The following is a 26431-nucleotide window of genomic DNA, read 5'->3' on the forward strand; positions in this document are numbered from 1 at the left end:
TATTATAAAATATTGTTAGACAGACACATTGGTGAAGGTGTCTGATACTGAGTTCTGTGAGTTAATTTGATATATGCTAAGATTTCAACAGTGTGTGATAACTCTACTTAACACCTTTTTGATGTCTTATTGGTATTTTCTTGCTATAGATGAATATGAGTTAGCGGGATTCATATCTCACAGACTTTATTATTGTCTCTCTATGTCAGCATTGCGGTTTTTTAATCAAAGTAAAGGTACATTTTGGGGGATTCACATTAGAATGGATACACAGTTTGCACATATATTCTGCCTGACACAAAGTCTTCTGCATGCCACAACACAAGCTCTTTTTGACATCGATCATAAATTATTTCCATTGTTATAAAAGCGGTAGCCAGACAAATTTAATTCTACTTAGCCCGTGTCACACAAAACGTGATACTGCAGTTAGCATAGATTTACATAAATTCCTAAATGGCAAACAGGTGACAAATTGAAACTCACCAAAGATTGTTATGTGCATCATTACCCGGCACCAATGAAACAGTAGGGGTCTGTTTGAAAAATTCAGACACAAGGCAATACCGTGGTTATTTCCTATCCAATATCAGGCCAGGTCTCCCCACTGATCACCATTAAAAATGGACAAAGTCATTAGGGTGTTTTATTCTTCCCTACATAGTCAACAGGCCTGGGGCTGAGTTAGACCCAATTACCATGTGCCTAGCAAAGGAATAATTAAAAAGGCAAGGCTTTAAAGCGGGGCCTCCATGCTGGAAGCTGCATTTACATGTGTAATGAGGCTCAGGCCTCTCCTCCCCTTGATCCACAGACTCTTAACCACTTATAGCCCCCATGTGCCTTTGCACTGCAGCCCGCCTGCACCATTCTAGAACATTGTCTGGTCTGATCTCCCTCACTCCCACCTCGCTCCCTCTCCAGTCCACATGAGCCCACATTAACCTTCAGCTCCTAATCACACCGAGATGATTAGTCTTCCAGCAAAAAGATCATCGCTGGCTCCCAGCATTGTGAAAGGAAAAGGGCTTTTACTGCTCTCATTAGAGAGAAAGGCAGTGAAATATTCCACAATGTCATTACGAACCATATAAAGGGATTCAAAGGTACAAGGTACACGCAAGAGAATATTACATTGTATCAGCTTTATTCGAAATTTTTCAATCTCAGTTTTTTGTCTCGCTTCTAAAGATTCTATTTGCGTATGATGTTATTGAGAGCTCTGTCTGAATCGGCTGCCTAGATTGAATGGAGATATGTTAGCCTTGGGTCATAGCACTCATGTTCAGCCTTGAGGGTGACAAATGGCATGGGGGAAACAATGATCTCCTCCATGTTATTTTCAGAATAATGTAAAAAACTAGTTTCCACTAACTCTTGTCCATCATTTCATCATTACCCTTGAAAAATTGACAATGTTTTGGGGTCTGTAAAGACGCTGTGGATGATTATGCTGAGAGCTGGTACTCTGGTAGCATGGTTTTCTCTCTGATTAAGGGCAAGTATAGACTTTTTTTTAATGTGTGGCCCTAATCCTCTTCCGTAATAGAGAGCCTCTCAAGTGGTGGCCTTCCAACTCAGAAAGAGAAATGCAGGAGTAAATCAACTGACTTATGAATTGCTCATATCATACGTTTACTTCTCCATTGAAGGGAGACCAATAAAAAGTTAAGGTAATGACACGATAAACGAGGTTGAACACAAACAAAAAAATACAAGTGGGCTTAATGCTGCTGAATTTCTCCCAGTCAATAAGGGAAATTTTGATTTACGGTAATGATCAGAGATGCTGGCACTCTGCCCTCGCCTAAAACCCTTTGGTTTCTTGAGAGGTAATTGAGTTGTTTGGCTACTGTCCGATCAGGGCAATTTGGCCACATCTGATATTCAAGCTAGCACTTGCCCTGTGTATTTATTTTATTTATTTGTGTCATATGAAGAAATACCTACATGATGTCGTTCTTTGTGGAATGTCAAGAGGCAGAGATGACCAGATGATGTCACATTGCCTTTATGAATGCAATTGATAAATGGATGCATATTTTCTGCCCCTCATTCTGCCTCTGCAGCAAAGAGTGGCTCTCTGCCACAAATTCTCACACACACACACACCCGCAAGCATATAAACAAGCAGGATATACTGATGAAGGTGCAATCATATTAATACATGCCATATAGCCATGCTTTGACTCTATCATACAAAGGAAGTTGAATCAACACTTTATAAAGCCAATGTTGTAGGCGTTCAAAGAAAATCTTCCATGAACATTTCAAAACTATTCTTGCAACCAATTATGGCCAATGTTTCCAACCTTGCACAGAACCATGTTTAACACGTATTTGCGTGGAACAAGACCAATAATAGTACAGAATACTAGTTGTCTCATTATCTGAAAGCAGGTCTCTTGAACTTACACTTTTGTAAGATTTCCTATTGTGTTCTATGGTGTTCTCCTACCTTACAGTTTACATTCAGAGGTCAGAAATTCTATTTTCTATTGAAGCAGAGGGCTGTTGCTTGATATGCTGAGGCACTTTGATGTCTCCTGCTTCCTAAGAGGCACTTATTTACTCAGTAAAATAAGCTGCCAAAGGAGGAGCCTAGGGATATAAGCATCAGCCAACAGTTTTTTTTATACATTTTCTTTGGGCTTTTAAAATTAGCTTCAATTTTGTTTCAGCTCTCTGGAATGTTGTTTATCAATTTTGAAAGATCCGACTGGGGAGCAGCTCTCGGAAATAGGAATAATTAAGTCCATTTTTCTTTCACCTGGAGTAGACGGCAAACACTAGCAAGCCACTCGTCCTTTTTCCCCCAGCACCACATAGTCCTCCTGACCCTGTGAAGAGGAAATCTAAAAGTAGAAAGGGGTTATTATCACTTTATTCAGCATCTGTCCAACCTCTGCTGCATGCCTGCTTAACTGGCAGAATTAGGGAGAGCAATCACAACACCGGTTCATTTATCAAATGAGCCTTCATTCAAAATGCTTTGCTTGAGATTCAACACTTTTGTACTCGAGGGTGGTCTTTCAGTTCCATGTCTCCATTGGAAAAATCAGTAACATCCCAAGCTTTATAATCTTTATAATCTATAATAATGCATTAATAGTGGGACTTGATGGCTATTTACAACAAGTAATCATTATTTTATCGTTTTAATATATTATCATTGGAACAACACAGAGCATGCTGCTGTAAAGCGTCTGTATTAAGAATTAGTTTTTCCAAATTAGACAGTTGAAGCATTGAGTGACTGAGTCTGTAATAAAGGGACATCAAGTGTTAAATGTCCTATGTACATGTCCTATAGAGGGTTATCTGATGTATATCAAATAGGGGAATTATACTGTATGCAGAACATTGCTCGCATGTCTTCACGCAGTTATGTTGTCACAGCTCACTGTCTGTAACAATTGTACAGTAAGTATTGCACTACAGTACATTGGAATTGAAAGCCTGCAAATGAATTGTTTAAAGCTTTGAATGGGTCACTTGGGTTCTGGAGTTGTGGTTGTAGCAATTGCCCAGCCGTTGGGGACACATTGTGATGTCTTTAAATGGGGCCACAAATCCCTGGCCGCATCCCATCTTGTTATTACTTACTGTTGTTACACGTGTCCTTTCTGTTCAAAAAGAGGTCAGGACAAGTCATGTCTTACTGTTGTCTACGTGCATTTGTGGGTTTGCGGGTATTGATTGTTTTGTGGGGACAAAAGCCAGTTTCAAAAGGAAGTTGTTAGGACTCACCTCCCATCTTTGGACAAAGTAACCTTTCCACACATAGCCATTAATGCATCAATTTGACCCTTTTGTTATGGCTGACTGCCAGTCCAACTGTCCATCTGTTCGTCTCAGCTGAATATGTTTGCTTTTTCTGTTTACTTTAAGTCATATGATAAAACACAATCATCATTGCTTAGTTCTCTGCATAGACTTGTGCTACAATGCCACAAGACATGCATGCAAACACCTACGCACATGCTGTACACACACACACACACACACACACACAGCCTTTACTGTCAAACTCTTAACATGTCAGCTCAACCCCCGGCTTATTAAGCTAATGAGGAGCATTCTCTATTGTCTCCTGTTGTGTGTGCCGTTGTTATCACCCGGTCTTGTTCGCCGAATGTCAGCTCCCTGGCTCAGGTCTAGCTTTGGGTGGAACCGCAGAGAAAATCAGATTAACCTAAGCCTTTTAACTGCGGTCGGCTTTGATCCCATTTAAGTGTTGGCGACACAACCCATTTTGTTTGTGTTTAGAGGGAGAATGTTTGTCTAGGGAGAAGGGGGGAGGGATGGCTCAGAAATAAATAAATAAAAGGTTGACAAAGGCTAAGCAGATTTTGCTCGGGGACACAGTTCAAGCCAGGGCCATGACACAAAGTGTTAAATAGCTTTTCACCTTCCATTTACTGTCCAGGGGTCAGATGCGGGTCAATGTTAAGAGAGGGAAAGACAAAGCAAGTGGTTTTTACACTAAAAATAATGAGCATTTTATATTCAGTTTGATTTGGTTACTTCAGGTCAGTTAGATTATATTTATTTATTTGGTTTTTAATTGGGATCTTAGTGGAAACTAGATGTTGCCTCTTTAGCAATCACTGCATGAATCAGGGCAGAGACGGCGTCCTACTGTTTTTTTTGCCGTGGGCCTCAAACTGTCTCAAACGGCCCCTTTCTGCAGCACACTACACGCATACTCAACTTTGAACTTCTATGCTTTCACCTTAACCCTTATATGAAACAAAAAAAAACTATCTGTATTGGATGCTGTAGGCAGTCTAAAGCATCAGCAGCATTTGTTAGGCGCAAATAAGCGCCCAAGTGGAAGAGACCCTATTGATTTGGTGACCATTTGACCCTCATTCAAGAGCCTCTGTCTAGCCTTTTCATTTCCATTTCCATGTTCTAATCCAGGGGTGTCAAACTCATTTTGGTTCGAGGGCCACATACAGCCTCTCTGATCTCAAGTGGGCCGGACCAGTAAAATAATGGCAAAATAACGTACATATGTCAAATCCAAATCTTTAGCTTTGTTTTTCAGTTATATGCTTTATAACTCAGCCTACATATGTAACCTACATTATCACGGATCACAAGGAATCTCTGTAGCCCCCAAGAAATGTCTTAGTAAAGGTTGCTGCTGGCCATGGGAATAGGAGGTGCGGCGCGGAGCACAAACATTTTGGGGGTATTTTGCTCAAAGATGCCAATACGCACTAATGAAATAAACAACTGTTAATTTGAATACACAAATACAACAGGCACTGACCTTACAGTTGTCCAATTTTGTTTACTATATGTACAGGGACACATTTTGTGCAAACATGCAGACAGTACAAAATACAATTAAATAAAAGTGCAACTTCTACTGTTTTGATTTATTTTTAAATACAGAGGTTATTTGTTGTTTTGGAATACGTTTTTCCCAATTTAATTCAATTTTAATTTAACTTACTTTTTTTTTTAAATGCTCAGAAATGTGTGCTCTACAAGTCGCGGGCCGGATGTTTGACACCACTGCCTTAGACACTTGACACAATCAATCATCAATATTAGCATGCTATTTGGCCACATATATTGGCCTATTTACAGCCCTCAGAAAACTGACAGCTCTTCTTAGATGCAAGTTCATCAATTCATGGCTTAAAATCCTGAGCTGTAGAACTTTCAGCAGACATTCCTAGCTGTAAGCCACGTAAGTTTCCTAACAGTTGGGAGCGTATGCGACGTGCGGATATGGCACAGGCTCCATGAAGAAGAAAAAAAAATATATATATATATTTTTATTTTTTTCAGAATTGATTCAAATCGGCCAAATTGATTCGCGGGCCAGATCAAAATGTGTCGCGGGCCTTGAGTTTGACACATGTGTTCTAATCCAATATAATGTCCTCTTTTATAGCTGCGTATTTTCCAGTTGGCTATGTACATGTAGTTTAAGAATTTGCTGCTGACTTCGTTATTTTCTTTGTGACATCATTCTATAGATGCTAATGATGATTTATTTGAATTGAAGAGCGTAATGTATGTTCAAGAACATTTATTTTAATTGATTCATTAACTTTTTAGATAAGATTTAATAAAATAATTGTACCATTCAAATTACATTTAGTCTATAAGTTGAGCCTTTTAAGAGTGGACTCAGTCTTGCATCAGACAGTGAATTCCACTGTATGCAGAATGTTTCATGGATGATTGTATAGCATTATATTTTCACAGCTCTCTGTCTGTAAACATCGCACCGTATGTAGTGGAGTACAAGAGAGTTGTAAGACTGCAAAGTGCTAGCCTGTGGTGATGGAGCCCAGTGTGATATATTTTCATGGGACCCAAAATCCCTGGGGCCCCCCTCTTTTAGATACACGACAAAAGATTTGCTTGCCCAAGATGGGAACACAAGTCCTGTGTCTGTAGCTTTTATATTCTGCTCTTGATACAACTGCAACAGAATCATTTATGCCTTAGAACTGTAATGTTTACTGTTATACACTTTGAGTCAATCTCAGAGGAAAATTGTTCACATCTCCTGCTGTTCCAGCTATTTCAACTCACTTTGGATAAAATCCAAAATCCAAAGTGTTATGTGATTCCATAAAAAGCAAATATTTGATCCACTTACTGCAACTACATTTTTTAACACCACATTAACATTAATAAAGCCAACTGTGGAGCAATTTTAGTGCCATTCATATCACTTAAGAAAACACCCAATTTGTTTTAAGGAGGCCTTGAAGGTTTTCATATGAGTTGCAGTTAAACTACAGTGTGAACATCCAGCAGTGGATAACATAACAATAATGCAAGTGAACACATAAACCCAATCTATGCCTGGTGGTATTTATCTGACTGAATGCATAGGGACAGATATCATATAGTGGCCAAGTGTGTACAAAAGAGGCTGGATGTGGAAAGCCAAATACTAAGTATGGCCCGGGGTAATACAGGCCTGTCAGCTCTGCCCTGCCGACTCACAGCTGGCTGAGCAGGTCAATACAACGGCTCACCTCACAACCTCCAACCTCCAAACCCTGGGAGAGCGGCTTTGAAGCAGCTAAATGTTAGGTCTGTCTGGAATCACATATCATACATGTGAGTGCAACATGTACTCACTACATTCACGTACTGAACGGATACTAAAAATAACACGAGTGGCGCACCTGAGAGGTACAAAAGAAGCATGTAATAAGAAGCAAACACCTACAAGAAAATACCCAGACATGTTTTTACTCAGCTTTGTCAGACAGATGGAGTCTGTTCTACTAACCAAATGTCTCTTAAATCCAAACGTGTAATAATCGGGCAAACCAGCAGATTACAGAGTCATGAGTCCAATATTCCAACCTATTTTATTTTGATTTACCCTATTAACATCAGTGTTGAGAGAAGTTGTATTAAATAATAATTCCAGCATTTGAATTACATTTAGTCTGTAAAAGTTGAGCCTTTAAAGAAAGGAATCCGTCTTTGACTATTCTCTCGACCCAATAGCTATGGTCAACCGGACAGGCTATACTGTATATACACCTATGTGCTCAAAAACTTAGCTTTTGCTTTTTCTTTTGACACCGTGGCCCCAAAAAATATCAAAACAGCCATGCTGGCACTCTGAAATTGAATCACGCTCAGGGGAATAGATTGAGACATGGTATTGTTCCACTGGTCGCCGTGGGGAAGCTCTACACCGATAATAAGAGACGTGTTTGAAGAAAACAGCTCCGGCGCTTACAGTTCATTTCTCGGGTTCAGGGATGAGACTCTCGTAGCCTATTCTAAATAGCAGTGTGTTTAGTTATTCATTACCTTCAAACCGCTGCTGCCGTCATGAAATTGTTGACTTCTGCTGTGAATGAGAAAGCAGCCCTCTCCCTCTCACAACCTTGACCTTTCCAGACACCTCTTGTTGCAGATGGGATGTACTTTTGGAAAAGTCTCCCCTTCCAGCTTCCCATAGACGCGGGAGATTTAAGGGGGTCAGGAGAGGGGACCGCTAGATAGCAATCTAATTAGGTGATTGTGCTTGAGGGAGCTTCGCTAGCTGCTCGATAAACTCCCACACGCTCGCTCTCCCAATCATTTCCCTCTCTCGCTTCTCTCTCTCTCTGTCTCTCACTCTCTCTCTCTCTCTCTCTCTCTCTCTCTCTCTCTCTCTCTCTCTCTTTCTCAGCAGATAGTCCCCCTGCAGTCACAACACGCAGATCATGGCTCTCTTACTAAGTCATCTCACTGCTGTGACTTCAAAATAATTTAGGGTATCCTTCCATCGGCTGATTTAAAAAAAAAATGCTATAAGTTTCTTCTCTTTGCCCGGTGTTTAATTTAGTATCCATACTGGAAATAAGTGAAGATCAGGCCTGTGTTGGCATAATACAGTATTAGTTGTATTCTTCATAGATGACTAGTTGATTGACTGGATGCTCAATGGTCTTTTCTTCTGCTCAATGCTTCTGAATGTATCTATGTGAACAGATAAAGTTGCAGATTCTAAATAGTTGACTCCTACTAGGAACTAATAAAAAATCTCAGCGCACTTTGCAGTGTCTTTAGCTGCTCCCCTCCTTCATTCAGGAACAAATGGAAATATATAGGCTATATAATTTTTTTTAAGTGTACACTTTGCTCTTTTGTTTTTATAAAGTTGTTTTATATTACAGCTGTCTGACCAGCCAAGAATGTAATATAAAATAATCTTATTTCGTTAAGAATTGTGCATGACTGCATGGCATAATATAAGTAATGTGAGTTAGGCTGCATTCAGACTGCAGTCAAAAGTGGCCCAAATCTGATTTGTGTGTGTGTATAAATTACTAGGGCGACTTTATGTGGTCCAAAATCCAATAGTGTGATGATTATCTAAACCTCACTATGTCCTCTGACATCCATAGAACACAATGGCACATCATGCAAACATTGGAAATCAAGGCAGTCAGGGATGTGTCAAACAAGATAGAGAATATGATACAAGTGCGGAGTACTGCTGCACCTCAGTGCTGGGAGACAGGTCAGTGGCGTATCCTGACCCGTCAATGTGACAACAGCTGCCGGTTAAAAGGATATATGCAGGTGCTTTGATGCACATTATAGACAGCTGGTGTATTTGGCTCCTCACCCTTGGCGAATATATACTACCATAATCCTGATTTAGTTGTCAAACCTGGTTATTCTAGACCATCCACTTGGGAAACATTAGCAGGATACATTTTACCCGTGCAATGCAATCCATCCAGTATGAACACTAGGTCTGGCTGGAAAGACATGTTATGTGCACAGCATTACAAATTTCACAGACCTCATTTTCCTTCTGCAGTATAACATAATGCATAAGGCCCAACAACATATTGAGCCAATCCTATTCAAATTAGAGCCTCTCTCTCTCTCTCTCTCTCTCTCTCTCTCTCTCTCTCTCTCAAAAGCAATATAAGCCATGCAGCTGAAACAATAGCAATCCGGATCACGTGAAAGATTTGAGATGGCATGAAATATTATTTTTCTCTTTAAAAATCACTTTTTGTGAGAATATACAGGCAGTTAGTCACAGTTCATTTCCATGTCTTTCGGTGCGTTTTTTTTCTCGAGTGCATATTTTTTTCTGCAGGGCGCCAAGAAGAACCGTGTGATTTTCCCTGAAATCACGCCGTGGCGTTTTGTAATTACAAAAACGTTAAGCCACATCATCCCAAACAGCCTCCCTGAGCCGCTGCTATGACTAAGCCTGTTCTGTGTCTGTGAGTCAATGTCAATGCTGAGGAGCTTGTTTATTGTGAAGGTTCAATTGTGGCCCCGGAAGTGTGCTCGTCAGTAGCTTAGTCACAGCAATGCCTATAGCCACCGCTGCTCGCGACGCTCATAACTCAGAGTTGTGTGTGCGGTGCAATAAAAGAATGGGTCTGTCTCGCACAGACGGGGCCGCATGCGCAAGCTTAAAAATCACACAATAAAGCGGATGTATTTATGCTCGAGAAAGATGTGGATTACATCTACGGCATTATTGTTCCAATGAATCAATTTGCAGGTGGACGATAAAATGAGGGACACAGATACAGTATATAGAGAGATACTTTATAAGAGATAAATGCAAATAACACAGGATCAGAGGGGGGAAAAAATCAAGAATGATGAATAGAGAGAGCAGGCAGAGAGGTGGAAGCCAAAAGATACAGTAGACATAGGAAGGGTTCAGTCCAGCACACAAAAGCCATGTGGTTAACATTGTATAAGTACTCTGCCTCTTAGGGAGGAGACCTGAATGTAGCGGCTGAGTAATGCTTTGATACATTTCCCCTCGATCTTATCTGGTACCCGAAGCTTTTGTGCGAACAGACAGGAATTACGGCCGTCGAACAACCCCACTTTAATCATTCTGAGAAATGCCTCCCGTAATAGTAGTGCTGGGGGTTGTTTGTCATGTGTGTCTCTGCCGATGTCTAACACTAGCTTTGAGCAGTTCACCTGTGTGTGTGTGTGTGTGTGTGTGTGTGTGTGTGTGTGTGTGTGTGTGTGTGTGTGTGTGTGTGTGTGTGTGTGTGTGTGTGTGTGTGTGTGTGTGTGTGTGTGTGTGTGTGTGTGTGTGTGTGTGTGTGTGTGGGGGGCGAGGGTGTAACAGCAAGATAAGACTTGTCTCTATTAACAACAGGGCATTCTGTCAGAGACAATAAATGATAACATTATATATTTATTGAGGAAAAATTTAAAATGTGGACGTCGAAATCAAAGGTCATTTTGGGTGTGTCATCATCTCAAAGTCAGTGGTGGATGTGCCTCTCTCAGTCACTTTTCCAAAAAACTCAAATGTAAAAAAAATTTGCGATGAACCCCCTGATCCACTGGGTTCTGATTCCCCCTAATGCAATTCATTGAAGAGTGTTGGTTACGAAGGAATGTAGAATCGTTTACGTTTAGAGTAAAACATATGTGGCCAAGAGAGCCCTTAATGTAACATAGTAATAGTGAGAGCAGCTGACTGTGTACAATGACAGTAACGCCATGGATAGAGACACTGAGCATCCAGGAAGATTGTGGCGCTGTTCATTTGTTTCTCTGTAAACCAGGATGAAAACAATTATTGTGTTATTGGCAAAATGGCATTTACCATCTGCGCTTGGTGTCTGCTGTATCCTCTGATAGACAACACAACAGCAGTCCATGCATATGTACTGTATATACATTTTTAATTGTTTTTTTTTAATTATTATTTATTTATTATTAATTATTTTAAGGCAATATGCTACTGTTATTTGTAAAGTTGCATGTTCTTTTTCGTAGTTCAAAATTGACCTTAAAGGAGAAGTAAGCGATATGGTCCTCTTAGCTAACTTCCTGTCAGTGACTGCAGTAGCGCTCTGTCTCCTGATTGCATAAAAACGAGCGGTATACTCAAAATATTATCTGGCAATTACTGCAAAGCTGAATGACTGGGAGACCTGTGATATGAACTGTGCATACTGTTAAAGTGATTGCTTTATGAATATGGAGTGATTTAACACGTAGGGGAAGGTGGGGTGATTTGTGCAACTTTTTACTCAAAGTGATTTTAAAGTGAGGCCTTGACAGTTAAGTCTCCAACTCAAATATGTACATATATTTCAGGATGTTGTGCATCCCTGGCAATAAAAACTTTGGATCTGGAATAAACTGTTTAAGAAATATAGCTTTCGGAAAAAAAGTTGTCTTGTCGCACAAATCACCCCACGTAGTGGGGTGATTTGTGCGTCATTGTGTCACAATGACAAAGTCACCATCATCATCTTTCTGGCCATCTGAACTCTCATCAGTGGTGTCGTTAAGTGGAATTGAGATGTCACTCTCTTCTGAGCTACTGTAGACAATCACTTTCTTTTGGTGACCAGCGTATACAGCCATGCCACTGGCACAACTCTCAGAAATGTACTTTGCACTAGTTGCTCCGTGCTTGTGGAACCAACTGCCACCTGACAAATGTGATTCCCCCTACATTACTGCCTTTAAATCAAGGCTCAAAACCCATATGTACACCCTGGTGTTTCCTCCCCATTAACCTCTGCACTACTTACTTACCTCTGCACTACTATCTGTGTTTATGTGGATGTATGGGCTTTACGTCTTTTATTTTGGTTATTGTTATTTTACCTTCATTGTTTACCTACTGAATGCACTATGTACAGCACTTTGGACAGTGCAGACTGTCATAAATGTGCTTTTATAAATACATTTTACTTACTTACTTACTTATAACTCACCCAGGCCCTTGCGCACAAATCACCCCATCCCCAGAATTTTGGATAATAGGCATGATGCAGCAATTTAGGGTTGACATTGTGCTAACTATATAGACTCAAAGTGTAGCATACCAAAGCACTAAAACATGTGTCAAATGTTTTCAAACGTGTCTATAATTGTTCAGACACAATAATCAAAAAACCTTGATCATGGAAATTTTACTTTGAAAGGCAAAACACAGTTTTTTGAGCTTAAATGTGCTTATATCTTATTCCTTGTGTCTCCCTTCTTTACAGGATGAGTCAAATGGATGGCTCTTCTTAAATATGTGGTCACATTTCCAATTTCTTCCACGGTTTTCTAGAAACAAGGGGTTTTGCAACTTCCAAAATGCACAAATCACCCCACCTTCCCCTATATTAACACAAAATATCAGTTACTTCTCTTTTAAAGGAATTGTTCCAATAGTACACTACATGCATTTGCTCGTTTACTGGCAGAACGTTCGATGAGAAGATTTTACCTCTCTCATATCTCTCTATATTTCTATATATATATATATATATATATATATATATATATATATATTAATCCATATAAAAATGGAAGTTTAAAAAAGTTCACATTTTTTTATACAGATTTAGCAAATGGGAAATTACGTGAATTATTGAGGTATAGAGGTGCTAACGAACTGATTTAGTTTTACGCTGTTGGTTTACTGTCTAATTTTGACATTCAATCTATTTTTAAAACACATTTGTGTCACTGAATGTTGTCCTCAACTTGTATGCTGTACCTCAGTCAGCTACATTGTGGAGCATAGTTTTTTTTTTAGTTTTTTTATTAAGAGTATGCAGTAAACAAAGGGGGAGGGAAATCAAATTAATAAGAAATATGTAGACCGGATGGATGTGATGTGGAAAAATAATTTATGAGTTAGTGGTTTGACACTAGTGGCTGATTGATAGGATGAGACAAAGATGAATTGTCACTGAGAAGCCTCTGTTAATGTTAATTGATCTATGTGGTGTTTGTTTTATTTTATTTATGTCTGGTCAGCTCACAGTGAATCCTATCTCACCTTTTTGTGTCAACACGGAATTCAAAATTGGATCATAGTTGAATTTTATCTTTTAATGCGGATCAGTATTGCGTGAGATAAGAGGACTGCACCCACACAGAGTTTGTTTCTTTCAATCTGTTCCTCTGCACATTTTCAAAAAAAGCTTTTTTGTGAGGCTTTTGATGAAACACAGGTGTATATACAGTATACTCCTGTGATGACTTTCTGTAGAAATAAGTTTTACCGCTTTGTGAGTGTAACCCATTTGAACTGCACTTAGGTAGCCTTCTGCGTCTGTTGCATTCAAGTATACTCACTCCACCTTACTCCCTACCTCATGAAAGAGGCGTTTGAAATGTAAAGTGCTTTTTGCGTTAGTTTTTCTTGTTCCCGTTGAGTGGATCTGAGTAGAAAATCTAACCTCTTTTTTTTTGTCATTTTATTTCCTTTTCTGTTTGGGTTGCTTCTCTCTCTCTCTCTTCCTATAGCTGATACACACCATCAGCGTGGTGGATCGAGACGAGCCGCAAACTGGACATCGCTTCTACTTCACCTTGGCCCCCGAAGCCTCCAGCAATCGTCACTTCACTCTATGGGATGTCAAAGGTGAGAGGGCAAAGGTCGTCTGTGAGTCGTTTTTAGTCATGGTAATAGCAGTATTCACATCATTTTACGTTGGGGGTGTAACGGTCTGTAAGAAACGGTTGTGATATTTTGTGTGAGTGGGTGTGCACATTTGACAGCCTCACAGGTGCAGTATAACTCTGCCTGGCAGACAAATGTTTAAGATTGTGATTAAGCTTATGAAATGGAACAGCAAGAGATGTGAAGATGGAGGGCATTGTGAGATGTTGGTGAAATGCCTGAGGACATTGTGCAAAATGTAGATATTAAAGCAATATTGAGTCGATTTAAAAAGTCGACTGCAGCTCCACAAAATGTGTCAACATTCCCATGAATAATTGTTAGCCTCTCACCTACCTTTACCCTACCATTTAGGTGGAAGATGTTTTTCGTTTTCAAAATGTGACAGTTCATGAGTTTATTTGACGACTGCAACAAACTTTTTTTTAAATGAATTCCAAAATAAATATTCTTTTCTCTGACTTTGTACTCTGATATTGAGGCAGATTCTTTACTATATTTTGGATAAACACCACCTGTGCTGGTCCTCGAAGCAGAGCGATATTATTAGAACGTATTACGATCCACTGCCTGTCTGAATAAAATGCAGTGGCAAACTGAGCATTCATTTCTCCACATTATAAGCATTTTTATTTTTTTTATATATAACGATTCCACTTAATTAAATGCCAAAGCTTCCACACCTTTCTCAGGTGTCATCATAAACATTGCATGATGTGAAAACAGCATTTTTACGCTTCTGCATAATGTTAGTGGTCATTAAAATCACTCTACAGTGATGACTCTGCTTTGCGGGAGAAGATGTGTTTTTTTTTCCCATGGTGGTCTGTATTTTTTGTAAACAAGCTTGCAGTTCGCTCATTTAGAGCTGTGCACCTAAGTGAATGTGACATGTGGCTAAATCAAGATTGATCTGACACCAGGAAAATGTCAAGGGAACAGCGCGAGCTAGCGAAATGTCACCGTGTGAAGGCAGCGGGCTCTGCTGCAGACCCGCTCACATGCATGTGAACTGGTACGCGCATAACATAAGGCCTTGTGTAACGCACACACACACACTGTACAAACATGTTCATAGACAGGCAGCAAAAAGACAGAAGTGTTTTTATTGCTCTTTTTTTTTCTCCTCTACACATATGTCGCACACGGGCATACACACACCATACCCTCGTTACATTGTGTGTTTACAATTGCCTCTTTGTGATTGTGTAGAGATGCAACTAGGTGGAAGAGTTCAATTGTATAGGTGGTTAGGGAGAATGATTCACATTATTGTCGTTCTTAGATGTACATTTAAAATCACAAGCACACGCACACACACACACACACATAAACACACATCTATGCAGTTGTTAAACACAATACACATAATCACTATACTAAAGACCCTTTATTTTGGTGAAAGACAAACAGAACCCCACTCTGATTTTTTATTCCCATACCAGCCCCTTTTTTTCCTCTGCGGTGTCTCTTTTCATGGACACATTTGTCAACTTGTCACTTTCAATCTGTCACTTCTCCTTTCCCCATCATGGCCCCACATTGCGTTCTGTCTTCAAGCCTTGACACAAAATGATGAAAAGGCTTTTCTCTCTCATGTTACTAAAGTATTTCAAGTGGCTGCTGGCAGTCTGTAGAGCAAAACCTCATCTTTACCGAATACACTTTGCTGTTACATGTGTTGTGGAATTTTCAATCTGGGAGATCCGACACAATAGCAAACTGTCGTTGTGTAGTTTCTTCTTTGCAAAGAAGGTGACATACAAACAGAGTGCATGCTAAGCCGTCTGCATGATCCTGACAGAGACAGGATGAAACAGAATTATACTTACTATAGCACAAAATGGAGAAGATGTGGTTTCTCTACTACTACCACTACTACTTTTCTGTTTCCCTTTTAACCTGTAATTTCTATTTCTATTCATATTTTTTCATTCACTTTTATAATGTCTATTCTATACTTTATGTATTTTAATCTTGAATTGTGCTATATAAATAAACTTGGCAAGTAAGGCAAGGGCCTTACTAAAATGGAGCATGTTTGAATTGAGCTAGTTGAAACCAGTTAAGTGCACCACACTTATATACAGTACAGTACTTTGCAGTAGAACAAAAGGTTACATTAAGGTCAGGATAACAAGCTGAACCATAATTATCCAATTACACATGTCAAGCTGCTATAATTGTACCTGGAAAATGTCCCACCTCACGTATATAAATACATTGGCCCTCATTTATCAACTGTGCATAGACCAGAAAAGTGGGTGTACGCACATTTCCACGCAAACTTTGGCATTTATCAATATGGACGTGAGCGTAGGGTACGCTCAAATCCCACGCCAGCTCTCAGCTCGTGTACGCAAGTTTGTAAACAGCATGGACTCGCAGTGCAGGCTGTGCCGGGTAGCCGATGACTTTGCTTGACAATTATTAGAAGACAATACAAATGCTGTGTTTGCTCAGACCGAAATAATGATATTAATCACTTAAAAATGAGCAGCTTATGATGTGCAACTGAGTAGGAGAGCTGATTCAATAGTGCACACACCGGCCAATTAGGAGCGCTGCATGGGACTGCGTAAGGGCAGTTGTCTCCATCTTGGAGCAGCTGGGGGTACACTGAGGCACGGGGGCTGCATTCATTCAAAATGTTAGCCTAAGTATTAAATATGTAGTAGGCCTACACTGCTCTTTATGATAAAAAAATACACGGCACAACATTCAGCTTAACATTTTATTTATTTGACGCACTTTTGAGATGTTAGTTCCTCTTTTAATGTGTCATTGATCGCTTAAGCGAGCGATTTATTTCCACCGTTAACCGGCATGTTTTTCCGATCTGCTGGTGGAGCAGGACGGTGGGTGCTCTCACAGCTGATCGTTGCCGGGTCGGCTTGTGCAGCTGACGGCCGGGCTGACCATTCATGCCAAGCGCATGCTGTCATACAGTTAAACGCAAAATGTGTTATTTTTAGTTTTTAAAACCCTTTTGAGTAGTGCTAACTAAAAGGGCCAATACATTCTAATCATGCAAATCTCTGCAGACGTGTATTTCTTTTATGGGGACCATTATCGGACAGTTGGTGCGTCTTTTTCTCCTCTACCACTATAAATATTATGCCCGCACCCCCAGTTGGTTGCATTTCAGAACAGCAACACGCTTTTTTAGTGCCGACTTTTGAGTCAGACCACTTTTTCTTCATCTATGTAAAGAAATGGCGACATATAATTGCATATGCTGTTTTATAGCATTTGAGCGATAGCCTACTGATGTAAACCTCAAATACAAAATCCTCAGCTGGAGATCGTTGTCAACACCAACGTTGTTGACCGCAGCAGTTATTTCCTTCCTAACTGCTGCCTTCTGTCGTTCTTTGATGCCGCTTGTAATGCTCCGAAATGAAACTATTTTTTTTCTACTTTCGCTGTTATTCTGTCAATTTCTACTTCAGAGAAGTTCCTCTTCTGTGCCGTAATGCGCGTATCCATGTCGTAAAACCTCTGGGCGAGGCCTCTAAACTGAGAAAATATTGGGGCGTGATACGATTGTTTTCAGCCGCCGCATTTATCAATAATGGCCTGGCGTACGCTGAGATTGGCGAGATACGACTGTTTGATAAATACCACGCGATACCTGGCGTAGGGAGGTATTTGCGCCAGAATCTGCACCAGTTTCCACGCAAGTTTGATAAATGAGGGCCATTGTATGGGATTTGATCTAATGCATTTCTCAGCATTCTTTGAAGCTTGTGTTCCTTCCAGCAGTCAACACATCTTTATTTTAACAACAACCAACCCCAAACCCATGCATAAGTGATAATGACAAATGATTATATCCTAACTGAGATGGTGAGCTTGGAAGACATCATAGCCTTTAGTATTTAGTGCAGTACAGCCTCACAAAGCTGCTGGCACAGCTAACATTATTTTGTTATATTGTCTAGGGACTTATTGTTATGTTCCCAACACCACATCTACAGCTCTGGAAAACATTAAGAGACCACTCCAAATGTTCAGTGTCTCTCGTTTTACGATTTATAGGCATATGTTTGAGTAGAATGAACATTTTGGTTTTATAATATAAACTACTGACAACATTTCTACCAAATTTCAATACCTTTTCTGGCATTAAGAGCATTTCCATTAAGTAATGTAGAGCTGAAGATTTAAATCCAGACTGGTCTCTTAATTTTCTCCGGAGCTGTATATACTTTGATATAAGGTTTCACAAGAGCAAACAACACTGTATGTACTACTTTGATACAAAGGTGGAAGTTGAATGTTGTTCTCATTAACTTTTTAGCATTGCCAACTTTTTCTTATTTCTTTTTTTGATTCAAAACTACACAGGGTGCCTCAGTCAGTATATATCCATGTGTCACGGAATGAACCTTTTTACTAGGGCAGACAGCCGTGGAAGAGAATGCTGTGCAAGAGTCAAAAGGACAAACTCAGGGGCGTATCGTTCCCGTACATAAACTGTAATATGAAGATTGTTCTACATGTGCCAGAATAAGCTCTAGGGCAAGGTGTATATAACAGTGATATATTTTCTGGGAGATGGATTGCCTTGGTATCCTCCATGCAAGTCTCTCCACAAAGCTTCGTCGACTCTATTTGTCAAAGCCTCCTCCTGTATTCTGAGTTGCATTTATCTATGTCTCCGGGAGAGCGCTCATATATACACACCGGTGAAGTTTAATTTCAAACACGGGCTCCTCTCACTCATATTCTGTCCTGTTTTGTGTTTGCTTGAAAAAAAAAACACACATGATGAATGTTAATCGCACAAACGCAGTTTATTCCTGTGGTGAAATCACTCAACCCCAAAGTCAAAATTGACAAACCTGACAATGTCTTTCTGGAGGTCTTGAACTAAGCATGGTGGCAAAAGATGTATTCAGACTATGAGTGAAAAGGATGTTCACTCACCACCACCCTTTTCTCTCTCACTTGAGCCCCTTGCCCTTTTCTTGAAGAAATATTTTTTTATTTTTCTGAATCAAATGTCAACCATTGTACATTGTAAAATGTCAGGTCAAGATAACTATGATTTTCAGGGACATTCTGGTCAAAATGCTTACTTGATAATGGTAATGGACATAGAAGTACACACTCAATGGAGTTCTGTCAATTCAGTCACATCTTGGTAAAAAAATAAAAAGATTTCAGGGAGCAGTGGTTTTGTTCTTCAAATATGAACTCACACTCATCATGTGTTTTTCTCTTCTTTACTTCTTCTCTCTCTCCCCCAACCCCCAACCCCCTTTGCGTATTCTCTCTCTCTCCCACAACCCCCCTGACACATCCACACCGCCCACCCAGACAACACAGCTGGCATTCGGACCCAGCGTTCTGGCTTCAACCGCCATGAGCAGAATGTGTACTTCCTGCCCATCCTGGTGGTTGACAGCGGGCCTCCCTCCCTCAGCTCCACGGGAACACTCACCATCCATGTGTGTGGCTGTGACACAGGTGAGAGCTATGTACTGTAGGGGGCTGCACCATTACTGACATTACCATCACTGTCACCAGCAGCAGGAGCACCCAAAGGTCATTTGCATGCCCAGTGTGTTGGTCAGCAAACAGTTCCTATCAGCTTATATTTGCTAAATACAAAATAACACAAGGCCAAAAAAATTGGCTGACAAATGGCCCTCAGCAGTTATTCAGCCGGGTGAAAATATAATATGTGCATGTTGAAAACGCCTTTTTCTTTCTTTTTAGTTTAGTTTATTTCAGACATTTGAGAAAACAGAAATAAAAGGAAATAGTAAGATAAAAAAGAACATTTCGATTGTTGTGAATAAATAATAGAAACAAAGAAATTGAACCAAAAAAATATTTTACCAATTTAACATGTCCAAAAAGGAGTAGTACGAAGTATGAATTTATTGAATACTACCACTTTTCAAACATTAATTGATAATCATGTAATAAATGTTAACTATACATTCACCCGCACATATGCATACTGTGTATGCACACATAAGTTTATACATATACAGTATGCATATATATATCATACATAGTACTGTATCCAAGTGTATACAATCCCATGAACCATCATAGTGCATACAACAAAACAGTACGTTATCATTTATTTTACTCTGAACTGACTCTGTGTTGAAACTTTACAGTGAATGCCCATTTTCTCTTGTTTTGCGTCACAGAGGGAACCATCCAGTCCTGCAATGCCACAGCCTACGTAATGAGTGCTGCTCTCAGCCCCGGGGCACTTATAGCACTACTGGTCTGCATGCTCATCCTCATAGGTAAGCAGAAGGATGTACTCAAGTATGTAAGTATGAACGTATGTATGGATAATGAGATAAACGGATAGATACTGTACAGTATATATGATGGATGGCTTGGCGGATGGATAAGCACAATTCATTAGCATTGCTTTCCTGGGGGTCACTGCTAAGTTCAACTACTCCGTCAGTGCTACCAGGAGAATTGCATTCAATAGTGGGATGTGCTAGTGAAAAGGCACAACCCCATGTCGTCTCCTCATGAAATCATTCAACCAAGCATGTGTCTTTTAATGGATTGACCGCTTTCAGGAGTCATCTATATTTCACGAATTAAAATGCAGAAAAAACTCAGACGAATGACACAAAAATCTGAATACATTTTTCATCTTCGTTTCATGAGCTGTCGGACATTCTGTTCCTACTTATATGTGAATGGAAAGCTTTTGTTTAAACAGGAGCACAGATGAGGCCTGGATTTGTGAATGACATCAAGCCACCACTTTGATGGTTGGAACACAAGCAGGGATGGAATGAAATAAGTGGTGGTGGGGGGGCAAACAAGCAGAAGTGCTGCCTCAGCCATTTTATGATTTTATACCTCTGGAACAGATGGCTTGAAATAGACAAAGCTATACAGCTATTCTCTGAGGTCTGAACAGGCATGCACTGTACACACATGCATGCGCTAGCATACACATACACACACACGCACACGTTCACCCTCTCAGAGACTGCAGAAATTCAGTATTATATTAAACTTTTATGAGTTAACCTTTTTTTGCTGTACGACTTAGCATCCTACTACACACAGTAACAGAAACAAACGACAACACTGTCACAGTGCTTTGTCCTGCTTGCGCCTGTAGCGGCTTTAAATCGTTCCGGCAGTGAATGATGGATGATGCTGACACTGCGCAGCTCTAACTGTAACTAACATTGCTATCTATTTCTGTTTAAGAGCCTTTTCTAATAAAAGTTGTTTAAACTCGCCCTCCATTAACCAAACCATCTCCTGAAGTGGACTTCAAAGCAGAGCATCATTTATTCATCATGGTTTTGAAAGCCTCAACAGCAATGTTATTTACAAGTCTGAGGCAACCAAATTGTGTTTTCAGCGTATCATGGTTTGGGTGTTCTGTGCTACACGACATCCCCCCTAAAAGGCCTAAGTGTCAAATAATTATCCGGCCTTTAAACTTGTGGAAAGCTAGACACAGGAATCCAAGTCATGCAATCCAAAGATTGCGATGCTTTGCCTATTTTCATCTTATTTAATTATATCTGTATATGAAATATTTTGTAACATTTTGATTCCGCTAATGAAGACATGCAATGTTGCTTGAAGCAGTCACACGGTCAGAGATGTGTCCATACCACTTGGAGTGACTGATACTGATTGGTTAAAAAAATGGTCCAAAGGTGCTTTATCAAAGTAGTGAAAGGAACAGCTAAGTTGGAGTGCTGTCATCATGTAGACAGTGAAACCTCAGGGTTGCAGGGTCCAGGATCAGAGGGATGAGCAGTGTTTGCGCCAACTATCGTGTGGTGTGAATAACAAACGGGAACGAGGCATGTGGCGGCAATCTTATCGACTGCACATTGGCCCAACACCTTTCAGTTCCTGCTTTATGTACCGTACACACACACAGAATGACTGCGTGCCTGCTCATGCATGCTAAGCACACTTCCAAACGCTTAAACAAATCACACCTTACCTATTAACTGCAATGGAGTCCGTTCCCTCCCATGCGCCATTACTATGTGGACCTTGTTTTCACACACACACACACACACACACACACACACACACACACACAAACACAGTCCCTCTGCACAGACGGCCGTCTACCTAGCCAGTCAGCCAGCCAGAACTACCTCTCTCCAGAGGCTGGACCACATCTATTATACCAATTGTTGGATGATGAGAAAAATGAAAACAAATTTCTGCCTAATTACCTTACAAACAAAAAGGGGCCTCTGTCGGTTCATTTGTGGGCCTGATGAATCCATTCCAGTGCGTTGCAGCATCTGTATGCATCCGTTCCAATTACCTCCCATCTGCTTGTGATGAACTCACGGGGTGGGGGCAACCAGCGCAGCCCAAGGGTAAATTAACTGTCTTGTCAGGAACGCTTATCGCAACATCTGCACACATAAGGGACCATCTTTGTTTGCATAGGAGGCAGCTATACAGGCGTACATATGCTTCCTACAAAGGTAAATTATGTACGTGCGGGTTGTATTAAAGTCGCCCAAGGTGTGCTAATCTCCAAGTTAAATAGGTGTTCAATAGCGTAACAGTTCAAACCTCTGTGTACCTAATAGCAAGGGATGTTATCGGTGAGGAAGGGTTTGTCAGGCGTCAGGTTATCTGATCGTCTTTGCTTCAGAACGGCGTCATGCAGTTGCATACTGTTGCAAAGTCGTTCGATACTATTTACTGAAGAAGCAGCTGAGTTCACAACATCAAGTCTTCCACCTCCTTACTCTCCATTACTCTCCTCATTAGGGGGCATTTAGAGTAATTGTCTTAGCACTTGTTTAGTATGCATGGCAGTGTGCCCCGCAATTTACCAAAAAAACGTGACTGTTTCCCCAACCCCCTGGCAATTAATTTGCCTCATTCATGGAGGAGAAGAATAAACACAATGGTTACGGACACCGCCTCCCCAATGGAGTCAGGCAAACAATGTAAGCGCAGCACTAATGTACATTATCAGTCAGAGATGGTGCTTTAAATCCCCATTCAAGATCAGCAAGCTTTTTTTTTAGGCTGGCACAGCTCTTTAGGCAAGAAACACACGGGGCGTTTTCACTCGGCAAGTTATTTTCTAAGGCCATTTACACCGAATGAACACGATTACTGGTAGCAGCAACAAGTCATTTACACAGATTATACCCTTGAAACCAATGTTTGCTTTGCACTTTGCTCAGGTCTAAGAAAAGAGTAGCAGAAGGAGATACAAGCAAAGGTGGAACGTGGTGTTTTAGACACATTTTGGCTTCCGAGGGTCGCTTTCAAATGGTGCATGTATCCATAAGCTTTTTCATGCATATTTATATATACTTTAACATGTGTGTCCTATACACTGCACATATGTCACAGATGTTGACATTGATGCAGCTTGACTGTGGAACATTTTGGGCCTATCTTCCTTTTTACAATGTCTGGATCGGTGTTCTGATGGGTTCAGAGCATCAAAGAAATCTTTGCGGTCCCACAAAGCACTGGGCCAATTAAAATAGTTTGTCTAATCTATCTCCGTGGCCTTTTAGGCATTTGTTTTATGCAACAGGCTATCTGTTCCAGAAGATGCATGGTGCCTACTGGTTAATGATCTATCTAAATGTCCCTTCACTGGCATCCCTTTGGGGTAGGAAGGAAATGGAAGAAGAAAAAAGGTTCCTGTCCGTTGTTACACAGTGGCACCGCAACACCCATAGCTGACTAATAATAATAACTAAGTCTGCCAGCGCCAGTCAAAACCAAACAATGACACACATTTTCTTTATCTGAGAACTATCTTCTTTTTTATCGATCACACACATAATTGATAATTGGCTATATATAGAATATATTAATGATTTGTGAGAACTACTAAAAAGCCAGTCGTAACAGTTTAAAAAAAATTGCCAACTGATTTTTTTTAAATAATCCAGACGAAATTGTGAGAGCAGGAATAAACATCCAAATAATCAAATGTATCAGTTATTCATTATAAGCAAATTTGTGTTTATGTTCAAAGCAAATGGCATTTGAAGGCTTATATGTCATCATCAAACAAATCAAAATGTCTGCATCATTTTACAGACACAGAAATTATAATCATGTAAGTAATTAAAATGTATGTCATGTTTGTATTAACAGTAATTACCACGTACTGTCCTTTAATCCAATTTGTCCACATTCTTCGTCCTATTATTAAGTTAATCATAAAGAGGCTCGATTGATGTTTATTGATGAGACTTTTGAAAATGGTGCTGTTTGTTATCTGTCTCAGACTCCCAAGTGTGCATAATTAATTTGTAACTGTCTGTAATATGCTTTTATCATCCCTAAAAACTTCCTTTGATGTTGCTCCAAGTTGGATACAAATCTGGTGTAGGGAGGGGATGATGCAGTCTGGGGGGGGGGGGGGGGGTGATGGGGGAGCTGACTGAGACTTGTCTAATCGCAAATGTAGGCAGTAATTAAAACAACTAAGATGGAATTAAATCTTAATTATGTATCTGTGCATACATCCTTTGTTTTCCATGTTCATACTTCAGCCGTCTCAGTTGTTTTCCCTCTTTTTTTTCAATACTTCATTTTCTGGGCATTATTTTATCTTTGAATGTAGTTTCCGCTGGTTTTAAGTAGTGATGGAGGCACAACATTTTAGTTCCACTCGACTTGGATGAGTATTGATGTAAAGATGGGTGTCCATTAGGCCTTTTGAACATTTCAGGGCAATGGAATCAGGATTTTGAAAAATCAATGCTCATGCATTTGAAATGTAAAACTAGATAATATATTATCCTCCCCTGCTGTGCCTTTGTCTTAAAAAGTGAAAGAGGTTAAAATGGGAGTCGTTATAAACTTAACCATATTAGTAGTTTGAAACTTTTCAGTGCAAAGTATGTTCAAATCCATCATGAATGGCTTACTTTGCAGCACCGTACACTATGTACACATTTAGTTTCTTCACTTTTGTTTTCCTTTGCGGTTAATGCCGTGAACCTGGGTTTGATATGTCATTATACAAGATGAAATCCATATCTACATGCAAGCTCTGTAAACCGAGCCTGCCATCTCTTAATCCATGTCTTCTTTGCAGCAGGAGATGTAAAGCCACAGATTTCAAAACACTTGCTGTAATGACTGTTTATAAAATCCCTGAAATGGGAACCTTTCTTTCTCCTGGCTTTGATCTCATCCGCACTGTTCAGGTTGATTTGACATATTCCTAATTAGCATTTATGTCGCCTTGCACCAAAACATGATCCTGCATGGATGCGCAAACACTGTATCAAGGCTGTATTTGAAAACATGTTCAATTAATGGGGGAGTCAGTGATTCTGGACAATGCTTGTTGTGAAATTTGCTTTTTGTCAAAATCACAATCCACTACCTGTCCGTGTGTGCAATGAAAAAAAAGCTGGTGTGAATACACAGCCTAGGGTCTGTCAACTGGTATGTAAAAAAAGGGGGGCCCATCATAGCTTGTAATATTTCCGTTTACAGAGCATAGGCTGTGTATTGTCACTTGATTGAATTCCACCGGACCGGTAGCGAATCGTGAGGAGATATTTACTGATTTTGACAAAGTGGATTTTGACCACAAATTGCTTACTCCATCTTTAACCTGTGTATATAGGCCTATTTGACCGTTTTTGTGGAATTAGACTCTTGATCCATTTTTTCTTTCTTTCTTTAGTCCTTGTGCTGCTGATCCTGACCCTGAAGCGCCACCGGAAGGGCCAGCGCATGGCGGAGGACGAGGAGGACATGCGGGACAACGTCATCAAGTACAACGACGAGGGCGGCGGGGAGCAGGACACGCAGGCCTACGACATGAGCGCCCTGAGGAACCTCTACGACTTCCCCGAGGCCAAGGGCAGCAGCTGTGACTCTGGGCCCGACCTCCGCTCCCTGCCCCAGTGGATGACTCAGGCCAGCAGCCGGGCGGGCGCTAGGGAAGAGGGCGCCACGACAACAACAACGGCGGCGTCAGTGTCTGCAACGGCAGCGGCGACAGACTTCTCGCTGTTCAAAGGCTACATCCGCAAGAAGGTGGAGCAGGCCGACTCCGACCTGTCCGTGCCCCCGTACGACTCCTTCCAGACGTACGCCTTCGAGGGCACCAGTTCCCCGGCGCTCTCTCTCAGCTCCATCCACACGCTGTCCACCACCTCCGAGCAGGATTTCTCCTACCTCAGCGACTGGGGGCCGCGCTTCAGGCAGCTGGCGGGCTACTACGCTCCGGGGAACCCCGACGAGGACGCGGGGTCCTAGCACAGCTTCTGTTTTTTTCTTTTTTTCCTAAGCAGAGAGACAAGTAGAATTCACTCCTTTAATTATTTCTCCTCCTTCTTCTTCTCTGCCTTCTATTCTTCTCAACCCCCCTCTGGCACTCTCTGGACTGACTGAGAGTGTAAAGCCGGCACTGTGTACTCTTTACGTAAAAGACAGAGCGCTATAGCCTACCCTCTGTATCTCTTCACCACAGTGTCAAACTCTCTAAAGATGCTAGGGAAGTGACTCAGAAAAGAAGAGATATCC

General features: G+C 40.6%; 1 protein-coding gene across 1 annotated transcript in view; it reads left to right on the forward strand.

Moving 5' to 3' along the window:
* The window catches only part of cdh22 (cadherin 22), a gene marked incomplete at both ends in the record, with an annotated part of 74453 nt that extends 48289 nt beyond the window's left edge, over positions 1-26164 (forward strand). The window contains 4 exons of the mRNA XM_080025915.1: positions 13756-13873; positions 19238-19387; positions 20086-20187; positions 25587-26164. Of these exons, the coding sequence (XP_079882041.1) occupies positions 13756-13873; positions 19238-19387; positions 20086-20187; positions 25587-26164 (948 nt within the window). The remainder of the gene's footprint in view (positions 1-13755; positions 13874-19237; positions 19388-20085; positions 20188-25586) is intronic.
* Between the last annotated feature and the right edge of the window lie 267 nt (positions 26165-26431).

The sequence above is a fragment of the Ammodytes marinus genome (genome assembly GCF_949987685.1).
Source record: "Ammodytes marinus genome assembly, chromosome: 4".
Classification (NCBI taxonomy): domain Eukaryota; kingdom Metazoa; phylum Chordata; class Actinopteri; order Uranoscopiformes; family Ammodytidae; genus Ammodytes; species Ammodytes marinus.